This window comes from Chiroxiphia lanceolata, chromosome 3 (assembly GCF_009829145.1).
Source record: "Chiroxiphia lanceolata isolate bChiLan1 chromosome 3, bChiLan1.pri, whole genome shotgun sequence".
In the NCBI taxonomy this organism is placed as follows: Eukaryota; Metazoa; Chordata; class Aves; order Passeriformes; family Pipridae; genus Chiroxiphia; species Chiroxiphia lanceolata.
Genome location: NC_045639.1, coordinates 47,719,335 through 47,743,511, shown reverse-complemented (window position 1 = coordinate 47,743,511; position 24,177 = coordinate 47,719,335). Strand labels below are relative to the sequence as shown.

At 36.7% G+C, this 24,177-nt stretch overlaps 1 protein-coding gene across 4 annotated transcripts in view; it reads left to right on the top strand.

The window, feature by feature from the left end:
* Positions 1-24,177, top strand: part of MAP3K4 (mitogen-activated protein kinase kinase kinase 4) — a 67,453-nt gene that overhangs the window by 12,295 nt on the left and 30,981 nt on the right. For all 4 annotated transcript variants that reach the window (XM_032682499.1, XM_032682497.1, XM_032682498.1 and 1 more), the window contains exons 2-11: positions 1,653-1,843; positions 4,532-5,910; positions 9,659-9,901; positions 15,329-15,475; positions 17,658-17,815; positions 18,215-18,331; positions 18,754-18,853; positions 18,940-19,023; positions 21,207-21,473; positions 23,359-23,508. In XM_032682499.1, coding sequence (XP_032538390.1) covers positions 1,653-1,843; positions 4,532-5,910; positions 9,659-9,901; positions 15,329-15,475; positions 17,658-17,815; positions 18,215-18,331; positions 18,754-18,853; positions 18,940-19,023; positions 21,207-21,473; positions 23,359-23,508 — 2,836 coding nt within the window. The remainder of the gene's footprint in view (positions 1-1,652; positions 1,844-4,531; positions 5,911-9,658; positions 9,902-15,328; positions 15,476-17,657; positions 17,816-18,214; positions 18,332-18,753; positions 18,854-18,939; positions 19,024-21,206; positions 21,474-23,358; positions 23,509-24,177) is intronic.

Genomic DNA, 24,177 nt, shown 5'->3' with positions numbered 1-24,177 from the left:
GGCCCCACAGGACATCAGCACCCCATCCTGTGCCTTGCCAGGCCAGTGAGATCACTGAAAAAATAAATAACTTCATAAGCACTGAAACTAATGACTTCTGTTTTATGTGGTTTAGTCTCTTGTGGTTGATTTGCCTTTGGCAAAATCAGAGGGGTGTTCTGTGCGCTGAGTGTTTTCTGCAGTAGGGCTGTTTGCAAGAGGTCTCAGGAATAAAATTGTTCTGGTGTCCAAAAAGATGTGAACTTGAGTTGCACTTTCCCACCTCAGCACTTACAAGATCCATTTCTCTTTTTCACCCACCTATTTTCACAAGATTTGTAGGAACAAAGTAAGACTTTTTGTTATATTTGGTCAGTGGGTGTTGGTTAAATTGGATTGCTAGAAAACACACTGACAGCACAATTTTGCAAGGCAAGGAAACTAGACTAAAAGTATTGGGTGATTGTGTGTGGTTGCCATTGTGATTAAATTCACTGTAGGGCTCTCCTTAGACTACAGGTGGTGCTACAGTACCACCTGAGTCGTTTTTCTTGGGTAACCTCTAACCTTCTTGGGTAATCTCTTTGCCTGCTGCCTTCTCAAAGCTGTAGTGTGAGAAGAGTAATTTCATGCACTAAATGTTCCTGTGGCTTTGTAGAGAACATAATTGTTCTGCATGCTAAGGTATTTATTTCTGTTTATAGCTAAAGATAAACAAAAAGTTTATCCAAATCTGTTTGGTTTTGTTTTGTTAGCCTTAGTGCTGTTCTATTAGCTGGCAATATTCTGGCATGTTTCTTGCTGCAGTAATTCGGACTCATTCCACCAGAGCATAAGTAACATTCCTTGTCTGCCTCAAAAACAGAGGCAAGTAAAATGTCATCTGTGATTCAAGTGAAATTGGAGTTACAGGGTCCTGGTGCTACTTTGATTTAGATCAGTGTCTTTGCCTCAGTGTGTTTTACTGGAGTTATTGAGAGTTATATAGAGTCAGGTTGTTATTTGCATACTTGCTTCAGAAATACATGAGAGGTTGGAGGCAAGCTTTCTTTTCTCTCTTTGAAGCTACTGGTGTGTGTTCTTCTCCCAGGTATGTGTTAAAGCAAGAGAATTCCTTGTATGGCACCATTGGGGAGTGATGATATTTATATGTGGTATCAGTGGTATTAATATACTTAATGTTAAGGTCTGTGGAAAATATGTTCAGGTGTCCTATGCTAGATAAGTTTTGTGAAGGGTAGGAGAACCTTTGCAGTCAACTGAGAAGTTACCTTTGTGGTATACACGGGTTAAGGAGATGGAGGATGGAAGGGAAAACCTCTGCTGTTGTTCCTGCTACTGATTAGATTGAGTGTCTTGCATTATATTTGTATATTTGAATCTTTGTTTCATATACCTCTTAGTTTAGGCTTGCAACAAGCTTTTTCAGAAAGAAATATTTTCCTTGTACATGAATGTTTACACTATGTTCTCCTCTGCCTATACCATCATCTTTGTATGTTGCCTATAATTGGTTCGATTAGAAAGTTGTCCGTATGGGTGTGAAAACTTGGGGTAAGTATATATGGATGTGGCAGTAAAATACAGAAGGTTGACTGTGGCTGGGTTTTATGGATGAATTGCCAGTAAAAGTTCTTTAGCTTGAACATCATGGTCTATCTTGTTCTCTACAGGAAAGAGTGCAAATCAGAAGATGCTACTTGCAAGATCTCTGAATATGACCCTGAGGAGTTATCAGATGAAGCAAGTGCTGACACCTTCTATGGAACCTCTCCTCCTAGTACACCCCGCCAGATGAAGCGTATGTCAACAAAGCATCAGAAGAATAACATTGGGAGACCTGCTAGCCGCTCCACTTTGAAAGGTAGATGTGGTGTCTTGGGGTTTTTTCCCCAAATTGTCATAAAGTCATAGCAATAGCCTGTCATTATCTGATGGAGGGGGATATACAGAAGATGGAGGTGCAGATACTGAGGTGCAGTGAAAGGACAGGAGGCAGCTGCCGTAAGTTGCAACAAGGGAAAAAACTCTTTGGGGTATTAAAAGAAAACTTTTGCTATGGGAGTACTCAAACAGTGAACAGTTTGCCACAGGGATTTTTGGGATGTTAAATTTTCCATCTCAGGAGATTTCTAAAACAGAACTGGATAGGATCATAAGCAGGCTAAATTAGTTTTGAAATAAACCAAGCTTTGAGCAGGAAGTTGGAAAAAAATGACCTTCAGAGGTATTTTTTAGTCACTTTTTTTTTCTGCAGTTCTGTGATCTCTAGTAATGGTGTAGTTGCTCCTCAGCCCAAATTTCATGTTCTGAAGCACTTCACAGGCTGTTTATTGAAACATACAGTTTTTGGTGATTACTCTTTAATGTCACCGAAGCAATTCAAGTGTAGTTACTCTTGCTTGCTTCTGCTGACTCTTCAGTCATAAAGTGATAACGAGGGGAAAAACCAAAAGATACTTGATATGTGGATTTTTTCCTAATTCCACTAAGTAGCGGTATCTAATAATAAAACTTTTGTATCTTAAAGTATGAATTTTTAAGCATTTTTTTTTTATTATAAGCAGATACAGAATATGGGAAAAGACAGTTTAAAAAACTGTTGAAAAGACAGTTTAAAAAACATTCAGTAGGTACATCTTTTCAAGCTGTCGTAAGAAAAAAAAGAAAAATGTGCAGCTGTACTGGTTTTGTTGAGCTTGGATAGGTGTAAAAAAGCCATTTAAGATTGTATGTTCAGTATTTTCATACAGAATATGACTAGTTTTGTGGTGGTGGGGGTGTTATTTGTTTGTTTAATTTATTTTGTTTTGTTTTTTTTTTTTTTTTAAATACTTCAGTCAAGATTATTTACCAGAGTTATGACAGCTTGACTGTTGTCAGTTGATGTTTTGGAAGCAATTTATAAAGTTGCTTCACATGAAACAGGAAACATTATCACAGAGTGCATGGCAAGGATTACATTTCTGAGGTAAAATGTAGGGAAGAAAAAGGTAAACTGTTTAGTGTGAATAAGGGAATACAGTCAGTTCTTTAGTTGCATAGAGCTGTTAAATGCAAGTTCATAATAAAAGAAGGGCCAATACAAACATTTTCCAAAGCTTCTGGTTTCCTTTCACTTCATACAATCTCCGAATGACGTCACTGAAGAGAACATTCACCAAAAGACCTCTTCCTTACACTGAATTGAAGAGAAATATTGTTGTTCTTGCCAGTTAACTGTAGGCATTGGAATTATTAATCTTCTTTAACTTTGCTAAAAGGCACATTTAAAACCCAGGAAAACTCTTCAATTGTAACATTAACCCTATTTAGTTCTGTATTTAGTGGTTACATAAACTTTTCTTGCTTTTGGTGATTATTTCTTCTTGTTTCTTTCTGTGCTTTAAAAAAATTTCTAAACAGAGACATTGTGATACTAAAGAACTGTAATGTATTATATTTCATTGTTAGCCTTTGCTGCTGAGCACATATTGAAGATTGATACCTTTATGAGAAATAGGGAGTTGTTTAACCCTGCTAATAGATTTTGAGTTTTTGGAGCAAGGTCTCTCTATTTGTCAGAAAATGGTTTTTCTGGCATGAGAATATCCTGTTCTTGGTTGCTGTGTGTCTTAAAATATGTTTGGGTTTTTTTTATGATGAATTGGGTAGTGTTGTATAAAATATCTTCTGTAAAGTTCATAAAAAGAGGCTTCTGAAACAATTTGTAGATTATTGTGCCTCTACTTTAAGAATGATGAACATTTAAGTATTAGGGCACTTTGGATGTGTAATAATGAATACTTTTTAACTTACCTTTCTTTCAATGTGTTTTGGTGGAGTGGGGAGATCTGAAGATTAAGGGTGAAGGAGAATAACATGTTAAAAATAGAAACTGAAGGGATCTAGACGACCCTCTGTGTAGAATGTAAGTTCAGAAGTGATCTTTAAATGTAGTAATATTTTAATTTATTTTGCAAGGTCACCAAAATCCTCAACATCAAAGTGCTGTTAGAAGTTGATTAATTTCTAATCTACCTTAAAGTCTACAGAAGGCTTCCCAGAACTGAGATGAATCTCCCCAAAAGGCAGGATTGGTGCATTCAGGCTGAAATTTATGTATGCTCCAGTTTTTTATGAAATTGCATGTGCAGTGGAGTCTCTTTAATTCTCTTTGACTTTGATCCTTAATAATGTTTTGTTGCATTTTGAGTTTTTGTTTGGGAGGTTGTGTGACAAATGTATAGAAAATGAACTTGGAAACCATTCTTTTCCTTTTGATCATACTCCGTTCTCAGTAGATGGCATAGTCAGGATAATGAAAATTCTCTGATGTCCTTTCTACAAAAGAGGTAAAGCAAGAGAAGAAAAAAAAAATCCTGTGGTGCTACTATTGATTTAGATTATAGTAACGGTAAGTTTTAAGAATGTATTTTACTTCTCTCCATGCCTGTTTTGTTTTATTGGTATTAAACAATGTTATGCTCAACCTAAGAAATGAGATCGGGTGCTGACTTGAACAGTGCTTTTTTTTTGTTGCTGCAGTCACATCTTTTTTCTTTTCTTACAGAAAAGATGAGTGTGCCAACTCAGTCTTTGCATAAAGACAGTGGGAAAACGATTGAGAATGTGGAAGAGCACAGCTATAAGCAAGGGAAAAAGATCAGAGATGCTCTAAGGACAACAGAACGAGATCACAAGAAAAATGTGCAGTGCTCGTTTATGTTAGACTCAGTTAGTGGGTCTCTGCCAAAAAAGACAATTCCAGATGTTGATCTCAATAAGCCTTACCTCAGCCTTGGCTGTAGCAATGCTAAGCTTCCAGTCTCCGTGCCCATGCCAATACCCAGAACTACACGCCAGACTTCTAGGAGTGATTGCCCGGCAGATCGTTTAAAATTCTTTGAAACCCTGCGGCTTTTGTTAAAACTTACCTCAGTCTCAAAGAAAAAGGACAGGGAGCAAAGAGGGCAGGAAAACACTTCTTCTGTCTGGCTGAACCGATCTAATGAACTGATCTGGCTGGAGCTGCAAGCATGGCATGCTGGCCGGAGCATTAATGACCAAGACCTCCATCTCTATGCAGCCCGTCAAGCTATCCCTGATATCATCAATGAAATCCTCACCTTCAAAGTGGACTATGGAAGCTTCTCCTGTGTAAAAAATGGAGCCAGTCTCAATGGTACTTCAGGAGAAGGAGTTTGCAAATCAACACATGGAACTAGTGCTTTGGGTTACTCGAGTTACCATGAACACCTCCATCGCCAGCGGGTCTCATTTGAGCAAGTAAAGCGAATAATGGAGCTGCTGGAGTATATAGAAGCACTTTATCCATCTCTTCAGGCTCTTCAAAAGGACTATGAAAAGTATGCTGCAAAGGACTTCCAAGACAGGGTGCAGGCACTCTGTCTATGGTTAAATATTACAAAAGACTTAAATCAGAAGCTAAGGATTATGGGAACTGTATTGGGCATCAAAAATCTTTCTGACATTGGCTGGCCAGTGTTTGAAATTCCTTCTCCTCGACCATCTAAGGACAATGATCCAGGGGATGAAGACATTTATAGGGAAACAGAAGTAAAGGAATCCTCAGGAATTTGCACAGAGGAGAGTGATGGGGAAGAACAAATCTCTGAGGAGAATGTTGAAGAACTTAGACAAGCCATCGAGAACAGTTTTACTAATAAGCCAAATTTTGACTTTCAGGACCATTCAAGGAGGCTTGATAGGCTTGAATCTGAGGATGACTCCACCTCTTGGGTTATTCCAGAATGCAGTGCTGAGGGAAGCTGCAGCCAACACTGTTTGACCTCTATTTACAGGCCGTTTGTTGATAAAGCACTGAAGCAAATGGGATTGAGGAAACTAATTTTAAGACTGCACAAGCTAATGCATGGTTCATTGCAAAGGGCTCGTATGGCGTTGGTAAGGAGTGATCACCAGCTGGAGGTAGGTTCCTACTAGTGTAAACGGATAACAGGAGTACCTCCTTGCTCTGTTTCTAACTGCACATGTAGGAATTGGGATCTTATGAAAGTTTTGGTTGCTCTGTTGGTTTTTGAAAGACAGTGTATATTATGAGGCCCAGTTCTTCCACCAGAAATGAATCTGTTGTTTGACCTGAACTACAATTTGTGTGAAGCCCAAAGCTGGTTCTGTGTTATTCTCTGTAACTGAAATGGCATTTTTATGATAACATCTTCATTCGTTATGTTTTCTAATGTCTAAGGCAACAAATCAGAAAAATTACAGTGAAAAATTAAGCACAGTAGTCATTTTTCTTCTCTTCAAGACTTGATATCTTTCTGCAGGATATCTTTTAAAAAATGTCGCTGCAGTTCTGGGTTTTTTCTCATCTAAATAAATGAAGTATTGTGGTGGCATATTATGCCTAGGGACAAATAGGATAAATGAATGGACTCTCAACCTTGAAATCTGTGAAAACAAATCATGTTAGCATGTTGCATTCTTCAGCTGGCTCTTAGTTTAATTATTGTTTTTCTTTAAGTAATTTTATATTCTTAATTAAGAATTGTTGTGAGTTAATAAAATCAAATTGGGAATTAAGCAGTAAATGAAGGACAGTAGGTGAAGTTTCATATTGTAAGATGTGGTCACTACTTTCAAGGCTGAGTATTGTTTCTAAATATAAACTGTTATCTAACTTGTAGACATTTTTATACTAGAAAGAATTGGTGATAAGGATTACTTGCCCTCCTTGATAAAGTGGCACTGTGTGTGGGACCTAACCATAAATTCTAGACGAAAGCATCTCTTAGCCAACATACCCATTCTAATACAGATACCATATGTGGTCTTTGATATGTTGTTGTTATCTTAATGTTGACTGTCACATTCGCAGGGAATAAGAATTGTCTATTTCCCTCAGAGGTTATTTTTTTAGGATTAATAAATTTATAAAATAATTTGATTTTGAAAGTTTTTATTTGTACTGTTCATAGTGTAGGTATTACTGTAGAAATGAAACTGTAAGTTGAATTTTTATTCACTCTCTAATTGATTTCAGTTTGTGTTCTAGAAAACTTGCATTAGGAATACATGAAGATTTTCTTAAGAGTCAAGCGCATAAGAAAAACTTGCAGATACGTTACAGTAACCAAAAGCACCCCAAACCACGTATACTTAGAAAGTTCAGCTTCATATGTAGGCAGAAATACCTTTAAAAAAATCAAAGTAAATAAGACATAGTTTGAGAGTATTGAAAACCACTTTGAGTATATTTATGGAACTGCTAAATACCTCAAATTTTGACTGCATAAGGGCTCTTAAAAAAAGTTAATGAAATATTAAGTAGCTAGAGTCTTTCCTGCAGCTTTGCAGAATTAAACTGTTTGGTACTTTAGTGTTGGATGACTTTTGTAAGATGTAAGGTTAATCTTTTCTCCCTCCTTCTCTACCCTTGTGACTACTTTGAATGTTTATTTTCAGTAATTACATTTTTTTGGAATATTGTTCTTTTTTAAGAAATGACTTAATGACTTAAAGTGAATGTTAGAAAATTGTAGACCTCTTTCCTGCTCCAAAATTTAAAGAAGGTTGTCAAAAAAAAAAATACACTTTGTCAGAAGTATGGTACCTACAGCAGCAAAAGATGATGTTGTACTAAAATGGAAGAGATGGTTTTGAATTGCTTGGTCTTTACAACTGACAATACTTTGGGGGTTTCTTTTAGTGCAGTTTAGTTTGATATTTGTGTGCAGACAGAGTTGTGAGTATTCTGTTAATCTTTGTTCCTTCTGTGACTTTGATATTTTGATGCTGCGTTTACATGTGTACTTACACTTTACAGTCTCTAGACATACTTTCGTGTCTGTTGTTGCTTAAACACTGTCTAAATCATGTCTAAAATGTGCTTTCTGGAGTCTTCCACTGTGTATATTTTAATGCTCATTTCATCTTAAATATGTGTAAATTTTTATACAGATGGCTATTTTTAGTGTTAAGTTTGATTCATCATATGCTCTGATTCTTTCACAAGGCTCTAGGCACTATGCAGTCCATTTTGTGTAGAAGTTGTGCAATTTGATTCTTAACGGAGATGGTTAATAGTTCTTACTTTAGTTTACAAAATCAGAGATGTTTTATAGAACAGTATTTAAGCTTGTGTATCCTGTTTCTTGTTTATTCTACTTGCTGCACTTTTGAGTATGGATTCTCTGTATGATGTCAATAAATGGCTTAGACTTTTTCTTGGTTTTTTTTTTAAAGAAGTATCTAGTAAATACTTGAAACATTTCAGATTGGCCCTGCAGAAGATTAATATGAGTCAAATTGAACAATAGAAGTTTAGGTGTCTAATACTAAGCCCTAATGTCATCTGCTGTTATCCTTGATGTTAGAAAATGATATAACAAATTTATTCAATTTCATTGTTATTCTTACTCACAGACTAGCTCCTTAATATTTCTTATAAGAACTAAATTTTACAACACTATATTTGCATCACAGTGAGGACTGTATTTCTGAAGTTTTTGTCGTACTGTGAAAGTGTAGTATTTTCATGATTGTCGTTAATGAAAATTTCTTGTATAAAAATCTTTCCCTGGTGCTATTCTAGTATATCTAGTATATCTAGTGCTAGTTTATTTTAAAGAGGGTTAGTAAAAAGAAGACATTAATATTCCATCTAAGAAAATATATTCTTATATGTGTATTAATTTTCTATTAGATAATAAACTTAAAAGTTGGTTAATTTAACTTTCTAGGGAGTACTTTATGATTGATCTGATTTCTGGTTTTTCTCTCTTTTGTAGTGATGTTACTTGGCACTGAAGAAAAACCTAAAAAATGCTAGTTATGTCTGCTATATTAGTGAAGGATATTTAAGTGTCGCAGTTAGCAGTGTGAAATGAGAATAAGAATAAAACAAACTTAATCTGAAATAAATCTTATCCTTAGATGATGACCGGTGTATTATCATCTTTAGGAGCTGCACATGTACCATAGTCCAGCTTTTCTTTCTAAATTAAACCCCAGAGTGCCTCCCTGTACAGCCTTGCTTAGAATGTTATCACCAGATACTTCCGATGTCTAGGATGTTTATTTCAGATAATCTCAGCTATTTTCTCTAACTAGAAAATCATTTTCTTTGAATGTAATTTTCATTTAAATGAGAAGTTATTAAAAAAACAAAACAAAACAACTTAATCTCTTTATATTTAATCTTTCTGTTTCAAACAGCTTCAATTTAAAATCTATCAAAGTTCACAAGTTATTTTTTTAAGTATTTTGGCTTAGTTTAGCTAGTGACATTTTCTTGAATATAGCATTCAATTATAATGTGGGGTTTTATGTAATATATGTGTTATGCATTTGAAAGGGAACAAGGTTACTCACCTGATGTAGCCACGTGCACACTTGTTTCTCTAGATACAGGCATAACAGAAACATTAAGTAAGAGATTTTCTTCACTCCCAAGGGTCAGAATTGTTTTTCCTCAGACTGGTGATCCTTAAAAAAAAAACCAAACCCCAAAAAAACCAAACCCACAAAAAACCACCACAAAACCCAACTTTAAGAAACCCCCAACAATATAAATGTGGAACTTCTGTGGTTGACTTGCCAGTTAATAGAGTATTACCTTTTAAAAATAAATTTTTATGATGCTACTTTAAACAAATGCAAAATCCAGAAGAATTTTAAGGATGCTTTTCACGATACCTCTTTCTTTTTACAGTTTTCAGAGTTTCCAGATCCCATGTTGTGTTCAGATTATGTGCAGTTACTAAATTTCCCACCTTGTTGCGAGCAAAAATGCAGCGCAGTATCATGGGAAGAGTTGAAATCCATGGATTTACCTTCCTTTGAACCTGCATTCTTGGTCCTTTGCCGAGTCCTGCTCAATGTTATCCATGAATGTCTCAAGCTAAGATTGGAACAAAGACCTGCTGGGGAACCATCTCTTTTGAGTATTAAACAGGTTTGCTTCAATTGTTTTTTTAATATATATTTCGTGTTGGAAATAACTTTGTCATTTCATTATGATACAGTTGTCAGTTTAAAGAGGATTAGTGTAAGAAATCACAATGCATAATTATGTAATAACTTTTGTAAGTAGTCTTGTATTTCATACGGAGATCTACTTTTTACATAGTAAACGACTGGTCATATATACCTCTCTAATTTAGGCTTCCAGATCAAAACTGGTGATTAAAAAAATTATTAACCAGCGAAGGTAAATGGTATTTGTTCCATTTGCATTATAAGCTATATATCCTTCTTCAGCACGTCTTCCTCCATTTGTGTTTCTCTGTCAGTGTAAGCAGGACTGGGGAAGTCATTGTTCCCCTGTACTCAGCACTGGTGAGGCCACACCTGGAGTACTGTGTCCGGTTCTGGGCCCCTCAGTTCAGGAAGGATATTGAGGTGCTGGAGCAGGTCCAAAGAAGAGCAACGAGGCTGGTGAAGGGACTTGAGCACAAGTCCCATGAGGAGAGGCTGAGGGAGCTGGGGTTGTTCAGCCTGGAGAAGAGGAGGCTCAGGGGAGACCTCATCACTCTCTACCACTCCCTGAGAGGAGGCTGTAGCCAGGTGGGGGTTGGTCTTTTCTCCCAGGCAGCTATCAGTAAGACAAGAGGGTATGGTCTTAGCTCTGCCAGGGGAGGTTTAGGTTAGATATTAGGAAGAAGTTCTTTACAGAGAGGGTAATCAGGCATTGTAATGGGCTGCCCAGGGAAGTGGTGGATTCTCTGTCCCTGGAGGTTTTTAAGATGAGACTGGATGTGGCACTCAAAGCCATGGTCTAGTAACCGCAGCGGTAGTGGATCAAGGATTGGATTTGATGATCTCAGAGGTCACTTCCAACCTGGCTGAATTTATGATTCTATATGTGTCTTCGATATGATTGTTTTTCTCTTGCAAATGTAAGACATCTGCTAACATGCAGATGTCACATAATGAAAGTTAATTAAGAAGAAAAACAAACAAAAAAAGATCTTTCCCAGCATATTGTATTATATAAATATCTGATATTTGCTGTGGGTAGTGACCCAACATTGTCAGTCATGTCACTGTTTGAAAATACTGTATGAGGATTTATTTTCTGGTGGCTGTCTGGTACAAGGAAGGCTGTTTAGACTAATACTGTTTTTCAAAGTGTAGTCTAGGATACACTAGATGTGTCTGATCACCCAGCTCCCTGGCAAGCATAACCAGATCAGGGTTTTATCAGATGATCTTTAAGGGTAAACATTTAAATAAGCTCTTGGACTGATTATGATTTCACATTCCAGTTATTTGCTGCTCCAGAATCAATTGCTGTATTACTCTATGGTCCCAAATGAATTTGTCCTCTCTCCCTCCACCCCACTCTTCCCCTTGCTTCCCCTGTTGATTGAAACCTACAATTTCAACCTTAACAGTGATAGTAACAGGAAAATATTGCATAGCATGCTCTGTTTTTAAGCAAAATATATCCTCCAGAGACTAGAGATATTTTTTTGCCCTTAACATTTTGTATGCTCCTTGTGGACTTCCAGTTAAGTAAAAGTTACACTTTCTTCCTGGAAAACAATGCATTTGTTACAGACTGTTTTGGTGGTGTATACTGCCTTCCTATTGACATTGAAAAAACTAATTCAACTCAGCAAATGCTTGCTGTCCCACGCAATATATCTGAACAGGCAAAGGAGCTGTGGAGGATGTTTCATAAATAAATCTGTTTGTTTCTTGAAGAACTATAATTTCTAAAATCTCGAACAAGCTTAAGGAGACTTTAATAGCAGACAAATTGTTAATTGTTTTCATTTTGATTTTTGATGCAAGCGAGGCATTCAGCTTCACAGTCCTCAAGGCACCCGTTTTTTTTCTCCCGCATCTGGAGAGATGTCACAGAGACCTGGAAAAATTAGAGGACTGGGCAGTCGTCAACTGTATGAAGTGTACAAGGGCAAGTGCCAGATTCTGCAGCTGAGACAGGGCAACCCTGGTTGTGTGTATAGACTAGGGAATGAGATGCTGAAAAGCAGTGATGCAGAAAGGGACATGGGTGTCCTGATCGGTGGCAAGTTGAATGTGAGTCAGCAGTGCCCTGGCAGCCAGGAGGGCCAACCGTGTCCTGAGGGGCATCAGGCAAAGCATCATCAGCCGGTCTAGGGAGGGGATTGTCCTGCTCTGCTCTGCACTGGTGCGGCCTCACCTTGAATTCTGTGGCAGTTTTGGGTGCCGCAGTATAAGAAAGATAATCAGCTATTAGAAAGTGTCCAAAGGAGGGCAACAAAGATGGTGAAGGGCCTTGAAGGGAAGCTGTATGAGGAGTGGCTGAGGTCACTTTGTTCATCCTGGAGAAGAGGAGACTGAGTGGAGACCTCATTGCAGTCTTCAACACCTCACAAGGGGAAGCGGAGAGGCAAGTGCCAATCTTTACACTCTTGTGACCAGTGACAGGATTCAAGGGAATGGCATGAACCTGAGTCAGGGGAGGTTTAGGTTAGATGACAGGAAAAAGTTTTTCACCCAGAGAGTGGTTGGTCACTGGAACAGGCTCCCCAGGGAAGTGGTTGCAACACCAAGCCTGACAGAGTTCAAGAAGTGTTTTGACAACTCTCTCAGGCACATGGTGTGATTCTTGGGGTGTCTTGCACAGGGTCAGGAGTTGGACTCAATGATCCTGATGGATCCCTTCCAACTTAGCATATTCTATGATTCTATGTCAGTAAGTGTCTGAAGGGAGGGTGTCAAGAGGTACAGGGCAGAAACTGCTGCACAGGAAGTTCCCCCTGAATATGAGGAAGATCTTTACTGTGCGGGTGACCAAGCGCTGGAATAAATGACCCAGAAAGACTGTAGATTCTCCCTCACTGGGGATATACAAGAATCATCTGGACACAATCTTGCACAATGTGCTCTAGGATGACCCTGCTTGAGCAGGGAGTTGGGACCAGATGACCCAGTGTGGTCTCTTCCAACCTGACCCATTCTGTGATTTCAGGTCCTTGTTAGGTCGGATCCTGAATACTTGCAGTGAGAGAGGGATTCTGGTACTTCTCCAGCCAGTCTGTTCCAGTGTTTAATTTTTCTCCCAGTAAAATGGACGTTTTTTCGCTCTTGCATTTAGACAGGATTTCCTTGAAGCAGGTTGTACCTGTTGCCTTTTGTGGGGTCACCACGCATCCTTATGAAAGGAGTACCCTCATTTACTCTGTAACTACCCTCTAGGCATTGGAAAAACGTGATGAGATTCTCTTTGCGTATTCTTTTCTCAAGGTTGAATAAACCCAATCCCTTGAATTGTTTGTTGTACAGAAGGAACTTAGCACAGTCTTGGTTTTGTAGTGACTGACCTAGTGGGCCCTACTTGAGGCACTGAGACCTTTAAGTGTTTCCTGCTCTTTGGTACTATTTGGAATGTGTAAGAGTACAGTTTGATTGTATCAAGCATACTACTCCTGTTACTCAACTTTTCCAAGGTGAAGTTAAATTTTTGTACTACTAGTAAGTCAGTTATAGTTAAGAAAAATAAATCTGATATTCAATTGAAAGTATACACAGAAAAAGAAAACTAACACAGATTGTATGCTTCTTACAATGTGCTTTTTCTCCTCTCCTTTCTCTCTAGCTTCTTTTTTTAGCCCTCTTGTCCATATTTCACTTTCAACACTAGCTTTGGTAATCCTGATGATGCTGTAATATCAGAGAGCTGTTCTCTTTTAATGGCAATTTGCCATTATGTGGTGGTAGTGTGGTACCTGAAGAGTTCAAGATAGTTCTGAAATTCAACATTTTTGCTGAGAATTGGATGGGTGAATGTGCATGTGGGTTATTTCTGTTTGGTGATTAAATTAGGTATTGTTTGTCTTGCCCCACCTGCTTTGAGAAAATAATTTATTCTATGAACTCCCTAAACAAAAAGCAACACATCAAACAAACCAATAATTGTGATAATATTTTCAGTTTAAGCTGTGCATTTTTTCATGTGCTCATTATACACCACATTTTTGTTTGCCCATTGCCTTATGAGTGTCAAAAGTTGACACTTAAAATTAGAACTACAGGTTTTTTGTAAATTCTATATTCTGTTATTTAATAGCATGTCCCTATAAAAGAGTATTATTTAAATAAAACCCTATATTTTTAATGAAGTTTTGTGAGTTTATTTTGGAATAGACTTGGATCAAATGGCAAAAAAAATCCCCATAGGTTAACACAGAGTAAACTGGATGTTATTGACTGAAGAGTGAAAAAGCACATTAATTTTTAAATATATGACATGTTAGGGATATAAAAGTGTTGCTTTGGATTTCCACCTTATAAAAAGTTACTTGTTTTCTCCTTTTCCACTTAACTTGCTAAGTTTTAAACACAGAGATCAGACTATTAGCCTTGTTTCCTCTGCACACTGGGGAGCAAAACATAATGTCTTCTGGACTGTAAAACATTCCAAAGACTCTTGTTGTACTAAGAGCATTCTCATGTTTTTTGCTGTTGTGCCATTATCATTTCTCATACATTGACTCCACTGTATCGATATATTACTTTGCCAGGATAGCCATTGTAGAAGATTTTTAAAAGCATATTATCCAACCAACAATTCCATTCCCTCTGACCCTCCAAACCTCTTGTCCTGTCTCTTGATTTAATGAAGTTGTTGCTCAGAAAAGATTAGGGATTGTCAGACCTGAAGACTAATAGCGATTTCAGAACCATAGACACTGAACACTGGAAGGACTTCTGAAAGAAAGGCATTTGTTCGTGTAGGTTTGAAAGCATCCTTGCTCTTTGTGGTTGTGCATGTCTCTTGAAATAAAGACTTAGCCTTCAGGGAGGGGTGACAGCTGTTTGGCCAAAGGCAACCACTTCTACATTTGCTCATGTTAGTCTTACCCAGGGAAGCAACAAAAAACCCCATGATCTGTTTTCAAATCTGGTATGGATTTTGGAGTTATGGGCATCTGCCCAGTCTATTAATAGTGAATTTACTGTAGTAAAACATGTCTCACAGGTCTCTAAGCATATGTAAAACACATTACATATTATTCCTGACTTGCTTGCATTTAAACTGGTGATATGATGACTGTGAGCCCCTTTTGCCCCTTTCTAAACTAATTATCCATTAAGTTGCTTGCTGTGGCCTTGTGCAGGGAGTAAAGTCTGAGACATCTGCCTCCATTTTCATTTACAGTTATGTAGCACATAATGGAATTGCAATTAAATAATCCTGGAAAACTAGTCACGTCTTTTCTGCAGATATGTAGAGCAACCATATTCATTTCAAAAAGCTGTAGAAATCACGTAGTGACAAACTAACTTATTTAGACAAAGTGAACTGACAAATTAAGCTTTCAGTTCCCAGGGAGAATTTAAGAGTAATGTCTTGACTGATGGCAGTCTTTTTGTTTTTCTTTTGCAGCTGGTGAGAGAGTGTAAGGAGGTTTTGAAGGGTGGTCTGTTAATGAAGCAATATTACCAGTTTATGTTACGGGAGGTGTTAGATGACTTACAAAAAGTTGATTGCAACATTGATGCTTTTGAAGAGGACCTACATAAAATGTTAATGGTAAGCTTCAAAAGGAGAGTCCAATTAAATGTATTAATCTGAATACTGCTAATAAATTCAAGTAAGTCTATTAATCTGAATACTGCTAATAGAAATCTATTAAGTTAGGTGTAATTATTCGGAGTTTTTTGGGGCTTGGGTTTTTTTTGTTTGTTTTTGGTTTTTTGGGAGTTTTTTGTTTGTGGTTTTTTTTTGTTTAGTTTGGCTTTGGTTTTTTTTTTTCTTGTTGTTGTTCTACTTTGATATGTTATTTATTGTTTTAATGGACTTGTAAAGGTAACAGAAGCCAAGGCTGTCTTAGCAATTATTTTAGCAATACCCATTTTTGTTTACTGAACTGTGGTAAAGTATACTTTTAAATAACCTGTATTTACAGTAAAATGGTTCGTATATAGATCTGTAAATTCCATACGTTCAAACTAAACTTTTATTAAAATTTTTACATTGAATAAAATTAAATACAATTTTTTGACTAACATCATCTCTTACTGTCTTGATATTGCATTCATGCATTATTGATACCTTATTTTTAATGTGTATTCATTACTACAGTTAGTTAAATGTACATTTAAAAGAAATATTTTCAAGAAAAACACTGGGCCTCTGCAAGATACTAAATGAAAGATATTTTAGTAAATTTAGTTTAACAAGCAGTCACATTCAAGGCAACAGTAATTTAGTCTTTTGCGCTTTGTCCTTATTATTCTGAGGGGCAAAAAAGACAACCCAAGATACACCTCAGTACCTCACCACTAGTGTTTTGTCAGCAGAGCTGTTGGAACCATCTATTGCTGAGCATTCATGTATTTTTTCCATTACGTGCTTTTCAGTGGTGAAAATGTACTGTTTTACCTAAACTTTCTTATGCCCCATGCCTGCCTTTATCTGCATCTAAAATTTCTATAAATTTATAGCAGAAATTGCCTGGCTAGGTGAAAGTAAAATGGTTCATCTTGTTAATTTTGAAATTCCTTACCTGTTTTGTTTGTTCCCAGTATGAGAGACATGGACCTGCTCAAACAGGTCCAAAGGAGGGCTGTAAAGATTATCGCAGGGCTGGATCACCTTCACTGTGAGGACAGGCTGAGTTTGGGTTACTCAACCTGGAGAAGAGAAGGCTCTGTGCAGACCTTGGAGCACCTTCCAGTACTTAAAAGGGGCCTACAAGAAAGATGGAGAGTCTAGTGATTGTCAGGGAAGGCAGTGATGAGATGATGGGTAATGACTTTAAACTGAAAGAGGGTAGGTTTAGATTTGATGTTAGGAAGAAATTCTTCACTGTGAGGATGGTGATGCACAGGAACAGGTTGCCCAGAGAAGGTGGAGACACCCCATCCCTGGAAGTGTTCAAGACCAGGCTGGATGGGTCTTTGAGCAACCTGGTCTACTGAAAGGTGTCCCTGCCCGTGGCAGGAGGGTTGGAACTGGATGATCTTTAATGCCTCTTCCAACCCAAACCATTCTATGATTCTATAATCTTGGCATTATTACAGTGTTGTCTGAAAATACTTGAAACCAATAGAAAGTGTCTTAACCATTTCTAAGGAGAAATATTACTGTATGTTATGGATTACTGAACTGAAACAAATTACAGTTAATTTTTTGGCATCCCATATGATCCTGAAGGGCAGATGTTTGAAGAACAATTGTACTTACCTGGATTTTTTAAAACAGTAATATTTAAATAAAGGTGAGAGATTACACTTTGTGTTCCTTGATATCAAGTCTAATGTAGAATTTCAAAAAACTGTTTATTGCACTTATCCATATCCAGAAGGATGTGTTCCGATAAAACCTTTTGAAGGAATCCAGTCAATGACAGATATAGAGACTGTTATATATATAACAGATATAGAAACTCTGGCCACTGTGGATACTCACTGATAAAACGGTGAATAGCAGTACAGCAAGCAAGGTGGTGATACTGTCAATATTTTCAGAAAGGTATTGTGGAGACATAGAGTTTAATACTTCAGTAGCACTTTCTATTTCCTAAGCCATAAATTGCATCTTTTGCGTGGAAACATGGAGCTCATTTTCAGTCATAGCAAGTGAAAATTGTTGTAGAAATACCTTCTAAAAATTGTGTAATGCTGAGATTGTTTGTTGATTTGAGAAGTTCTATTCCTTAGTTACATGTTAGATAATAATTTCTGTTTAAATTACCTCTTTTGTTGTACAGGTTTACTTTGATTATATGCGAAGCTGGATCCAAATGCTGCAGCAGTTACCTCAAGCATCTCACAGTTTAAAAAATCTGTTGGAGGAAGAATGGAATTTCACCAAAGAAATAACTCCTTATATAAGAGGAGGTGAAGCTCAAGCTGGAAAACTGTTTTGGTAGGTTTTATTTAATTACTCTGATTATGGTGTTGATTTGTACCAGATAGGTATTCAAGTCAGCACTTGTTCAAGGTTCCCAGATTGGACTTCTTGAGGCCTCAGTAAGCAGCTGATAGTCTTTGTGAATTTATGGATTATTACAATGACTGTAGCTATAGGATGCAGTATGTGCAGGTGACCTTGACTCTGGCTATAACAGAAATTACTGCTTCTGTGGAAAGTCCTCATTCATGCTAGCCCTGTGCACATAAAGTAACTGAGGGCCCCAAGACGCTGCTTGTTTCTGTAGGAGGACTTGGCAACACAACTCTCTTGCATTAGACAGAGTAGGAAGAAGTTTAAGGTGCCATGTTACCGGAGTAAGACTCTGAAGTTCCCCCATTTCTGTTGCTACAGTGATATTGCAGGAATGCTGCTGAAATCTACGGGAATTTTTTTAGATTCTGGACTACAAGACAGTTGTGATGAATTTTGGGCCAGTGCCGATGACAGTACTGCATCAGATGAAATCAGGTATTAAGCCCTTTGGCTTAATAATAACAAACACTTACTCATGTTTCTATACCTCTGACAGGTACATAATGTATTTTATTTCTTAGAATACAAACTTTGTAAATGCAAAGCTCCATAGACTTTATTGCTGTATTTTTGTGTGCAGTAGTAATGAACTATCATTTTATTTGTTTGAAACGTAGTAACCTTCTCTTTAGTTGAGGGGATGAGAGATTGTTTATGTAATGATATTTAAATTAAATTTTTTTATTATCAAAAATATGCCTGCACAAGCTCAAGTTATTTGTCAGCTGCTTGCAAATATTTATCTTCTCTATGCTTTATCTATTAACACATATGTAATAATTCTTATTTTCTAGTGGCTATATAAATGCAATATTATTTATTAAAACATTGTCACTTCATTTCTGCCAATGTTTCAGGAGGTCTGTTATAGAGACCAGCCGAGCACTGAAAGAGCTGTTCCATGAAGCTAGAGAAAGAGCCTCCAAAGCTCTTGGTTTTGCTAAAATGCTGAGGAAGGTAAGTTAACAGGGTGTCATCTTATTTACATGCTTTAAAGAAATTTAGTCTGAAAGCATATTCTTTTGTTTTGTCATTACTTGCAGGACCTTGAAATAGCAGCAGAGTTTGCATTGTCAGCCCCTGTGCGAGATCTTCTGAATGCACTGAAAACAAAAGAGTATATGAAGGTAATTTCACATAGGTAATAAGGTTTAGAGGCATGAAAGTGAAGTGAGGATGCTAAGCAAAAATATCAAAGGATATTGACATGATTTCTGTTTTTTAATGAGCCATCTCTCAACATGTAAAGTGTCATGAATTTAATATTGAATTGTGGTAGTCAAATTATTTTCTGTACTTGTGTTTGTGTGAGTGGGAATGCTACTCTGTGTTTTGGGAAATCCATGTCTTAATCCCTTGTTTTCACAAATATTCTCTTTGTGACTGAGGAAAAACCTTTTTCCTTCATAGTACTTACTCATTTGTGAGAGGGGGAGTAATAACACTAAGTAGTGAGCGCTATGAAACAAATGCTTTCAAATTTATAAGGTAAATGGACACATCAGTAAATGGACATGTTTAAGTAGGTAATCTGAGACTATGGACCTGTGTTTTGCTTCTATAAAGCAAAAATATTATAGTGGAGGTCTTCTCTAACAAGCTTCCTTGAGAGTACTAGGGACATGAGAAATGCATGGACCATATTCTGTTCCAAAATAACTGTTGCTAGAAAACTGTTGTACAGCAAAAGTAAGTTGAGCCCTTGGTGCTTGATATTTACTGCACAATAAATTTCCACATCTGTGGTGTTGCAAAATTCCTTAAAAATTCCTAGGTCAGTGAGTCTTTATTGTAGTTTGAATTTAAGTAAATCATTTGCTTCAGCAGATCAAATGTATTTGGATCTGCTGTTCTTTTTTATCCTTCCATACATTTAATATATGTGTAATTCCTGTTTGGGAAATAATGCTCTAACTTTTGCATGACAAAATTCTTGTTAGATTTATATAAACTTCTGCTAAGAATAGAAATTTCTTCAAGGGGAGACCAACAAGTTCATAAGAGAGAAGTTCATAAAGCACTGTTAAGTACATGGATGAAACATCTGGCTCAGCAGGACCCTGGTCTGTGAATTGTGTAAGAATCAGAAAATGACCAGGGAAATCAGTATATATTTACTTTTAAAAAATATTTTCCCCCAAGTATCAACTCTTGGCAGCTTTACGACACCATATTAATTTTGGTAGACCTTTCAGTTAAAATCGTGTCATTGTTCTTATGCTGAATCTCAAGTTTGAAACATCTGTGGGTTACATGATCTAGATAGGTTATTTGATTCTCAAGATTTATCCCTCTATGTGTATTAATTCTCCCATTTTTTCACCACTCAAAATGACACACATTTTGATGATGAACACTTTAAATATTGGCCCTCTAACATCATGTAGGGAGTTTTAAATTTTTAACCATCTTTTCAGTCAGATGGTCATTAGTTTTGGGAATCTAATTTAGCTTTCAGTAACAACCATCAAGTTTTTTGCATTGACCTGTAGGTAATAATGGTTTTAAAGTATGTTTACCTAATAGTAGAAATATTAAGTTCAATATTTTGTCTTAGCTTGATGACATCACAATCTGAAAAGAGAGAATTAAACTTCACTGTGAGTCAATTACCTCATGTCATATCAAAGTATTGACTGTTTCACTGTTTTCAGTCTGTTTCTGATGCCTGACTTGGTTAAAGTATTGCTACCAATGTGACAGATATAATCAGAAGTAGTTTTTCAGTAGTATCAGTAGTATTTTATTAAAAGAGAATTCTCTTAGTAAACTTAATTAATCTAGCTTTCATTAACACTAAAAGAGCAACTGATACTTTTTGAGCCAGATTTTTGTTTACTCTTATCTTTTGTAGCCATTGAGAGATGTGTGGATTCCAAAGAAAATTTTTATTCTTTTAATATTGCAATCTTAAAAATGTGTGCATCATAAATCTTAAAGTAGTGTTGACTAATTTACTTTTTAAAATGTGTATGTATATATTATACATATGTATGCACAGATACATAGTATATATGTGAAAATGGACTTCTTTGTAACAAGGTTCCTTTAGAAAAATATGTAGAAGGATCAATTGAAGGTACAAGGAGAGATGTCACTAAAAATTGATGATCTAGTGAATTGAAAAATAAATTATAAATTACATTGCATTTTAAATTTTAGTGCAAAAATGGCTGGATGTGTTGTTTTAGTGTGCATATAGTACAGCTTTTTAGGATAGAAATTCTCACTGTTGCTTAAATAAGATATCTATTTTATCTATTTTATGTATCATAGAAGAGACTGAGAGATTTTAATTTTTTTTCTACAGATACAAATTCCTGGACTCGAGAGTTTACAAGTATTTGTACCAGATAGTATTGCAGGGGAAAAATCTGTGATTTTGCAGCTCCTTAATGCAGCTGCTGGAAAGGATTGCTCCAAGGATTCAGATGAGCTTGCATATGAGGCCTATTTGCTTATGACCAAGCACAGTGACAAAGACCATGAATTAGATGACAGCTGGAGTGCATGGGAGGGTCAGCCAGTCAAAGTAGTGCCACAGGTAGAAACTGTTGATACACTGCGCACCATGCAGGTGGGTTTGGTCTTCTTCCCCACTGTTTGTGATCTCCAGACTTCTATGAATGCTTACCCTGTCAGATTAACTGCAGTAATTTAAGTGAGGCATGTGTCCTTTTGTAGGTAATAAAGTTAAATTTAGGGATAGAATTGATTATAAATTGTGTTAAATGCAAATATTAATGGGATTGTAGCATTTCTGGGTAGGATTAATCTCTACAATGTGCATTTTTCAGGGTTGGACTTTATAATAAAGAGATACTTTCAGTATTTAGTTGGGTGTTCAGTATCAGAAGTGTGGATAAGACTTGAAAACTGTACCTTTTGTTAAGAAGTCACCAGTCTCCAAGAACATGTTGTGTTTGTGTGCTTTCCACACGCTGAGGTGTGAAACCAGTTACTTTTGATCTTGGATGAATTGTGACATTTAATGTTAAGTTTCTGTGGAAGTTACTGGATGTTCAGCAGTTCTGCAGGAAGAAATCTTTCCAGTCATACTTTCCTTCATCCCAAGCCAACAGGCGTTCCCTGCCAGCGGTTCTGCAGCACTCTGGCAGCTGAGCCAGCTGCAGCTCCCTGCCCCTCCTATTTTCACATCCTTATGTTAAGCTAAGTGAATTTTCCTTTTGGTATGTCATGCAGTTCTGTAGATCCCTACCATAAATGGACTCTACTGTCCATGAAGAGAGTGACTTTCCATGTCACTGTGCATGGCCTTTAGCATTCAGAGGGCTCTAGCAATTACAGGCAGTTGAAAAAATCACTCCTGTACATACTGCTGTTTTTAATGTTGCAAGTATGTTACTTCTTGTTTGCCTGTTGTTCAGATTGAACAATAAATAATACCCTTTGATTAAGTGCTTAGAAGTTCATTGGACTTCTAGCAAAGTTAGTATTTCTTTCAGAAAATGAAAACACCAGTAGATGAAATTTGATTTGCAGATGGTATTCTGACATATTTAAGTGCATGTAAAACACTGTCTTTGTATGTGTTTATATGTGTATAGCACTGTCATTAGTTTTTTTTAAATCCAGGATTGAAAGGTTAGGAAGTAAGAAGTCTTTCAGAAAGATTGTGTCCTGTGTTTAAAAAAAACCCCACATTTTGATTGCAAACTAGAGAAGATGTAAGGTGTTATTTAAAAAATACTCATCAAATAAAAGAATGCCATCAACACTTGAAAAATTTTGAGCATGAAAATATTTGGAGATGAGGTATTGAAAATTGGGATGAAGTAGGTCCTGTTTTGTGAGTGACTTGTTGCAGATACATTGTCTATAGCTTGAAATCAGCAGAGCTTAGTATGTGACTCAGTGCTACAGCAAAGGCAGCACTATCTGGGACTGTGGTTTTATAGACTTCTGCAGTATCAGAGCTCTGGTTTCCAAAACCTATTCTTACATATTGATAATTTTCAAAATTTGAGCAAATATTGTGTGTTAAATCTATGCCTTTCCCTGCTCAATACTGGGCTCAATACTGGGCTTTTGTCCAGAAGTATATCACATTTCTTGGATAAAACCTGTTTTTGTGATGGTTGTTACTTCCATCTGCTTTGAGAAAATAAAATACTTTTACTTAGCTGCCGCTTATTTTGTGTATAACTAATCCAAAGATAATTTAATACAATGTGTCCCAAATTTTTCCAGAAGTGAATAGGAGTATATTCCCCTTGAAAACTTGCTGTGGCATTTGCCCTAATGGAACTCTGCTCACAAGATGAAAGTTTATTGGGTTTAGTTGCCAGCATCAAGCTTTTCTATGTCTTCGTGAATAAGTGACAAGAGAGGTCTTTGATATTTTAGAATTTAAAAATAACTGGTTGGAATCTAGTGATATGGGACATGTTTTTATAGAGGCAGTTTTGTTTATAAGAATTAGTGGTGTCTTGTTCTTCTAGGTTGATAACCTCCTCCTTGTAGTCATTCAATCTGCCCACCTTGTGAGTCAGAGAAAAGCTTTCCAGCAGTCTATTGAAGGGCTCATAACTCTGCGCCAGGAACAGACATCTAGCCAACCAATCATCGCCAAAGCTCTACAACAGCTAAAGGTAAGCAATTTAAGATTATTAGTCAAAATTGATGGCCTTTGCTCACTGATAAGTAAAAAGTGGAAGAAGATTCAATTGCATAGTCTGCAGTTGTAAGGTATGTGCCAATCCTCTGTGGACTTAACTTTCTGTACAATTTTCATTCTGTTTTTGCAAATGACTGGTGTTTTTGAGCTGTATTGGTGTAGTCATTTCTGCACTTGGTAACTGGAAAACAAGTCCATAATGCAGATGAAATATTCATAGCAACAGAATGAATGCATCTTTGTATGAGAGCACAATTGAATTGAAAGAAAATGTATGATTTTGTTAAAAAGAAATTCTGTCAAAATCAATGATCTGCAAGAAACAACTTTTCCCATATTTGAAGATGGTTGCTTTGGGATGTAAAAGTCTGTTTATTTTCTCTTGGTTTTGGCTTGGGTTTTCTGTTTCTCTTTATTTTGTGTATGAGGGTTTGTTTTTTTGTTTGTTTGTTTGTTTCTGTTGCATGAGGATTTTCTTTGGTGGGTTTGGGGGGTTGTTTGTTTGTACTCTGGAGGACCCAGAAAAGCAAAGATTTGTTAGGTTGAAGTGGCAGCCTGGAGTCCCTACATTCAGTAGAATCTGTGTCCGTATGCCAAGGTGAAAATAGAACTAAAGACTTGGTCACATTACAGATAGTAAAAC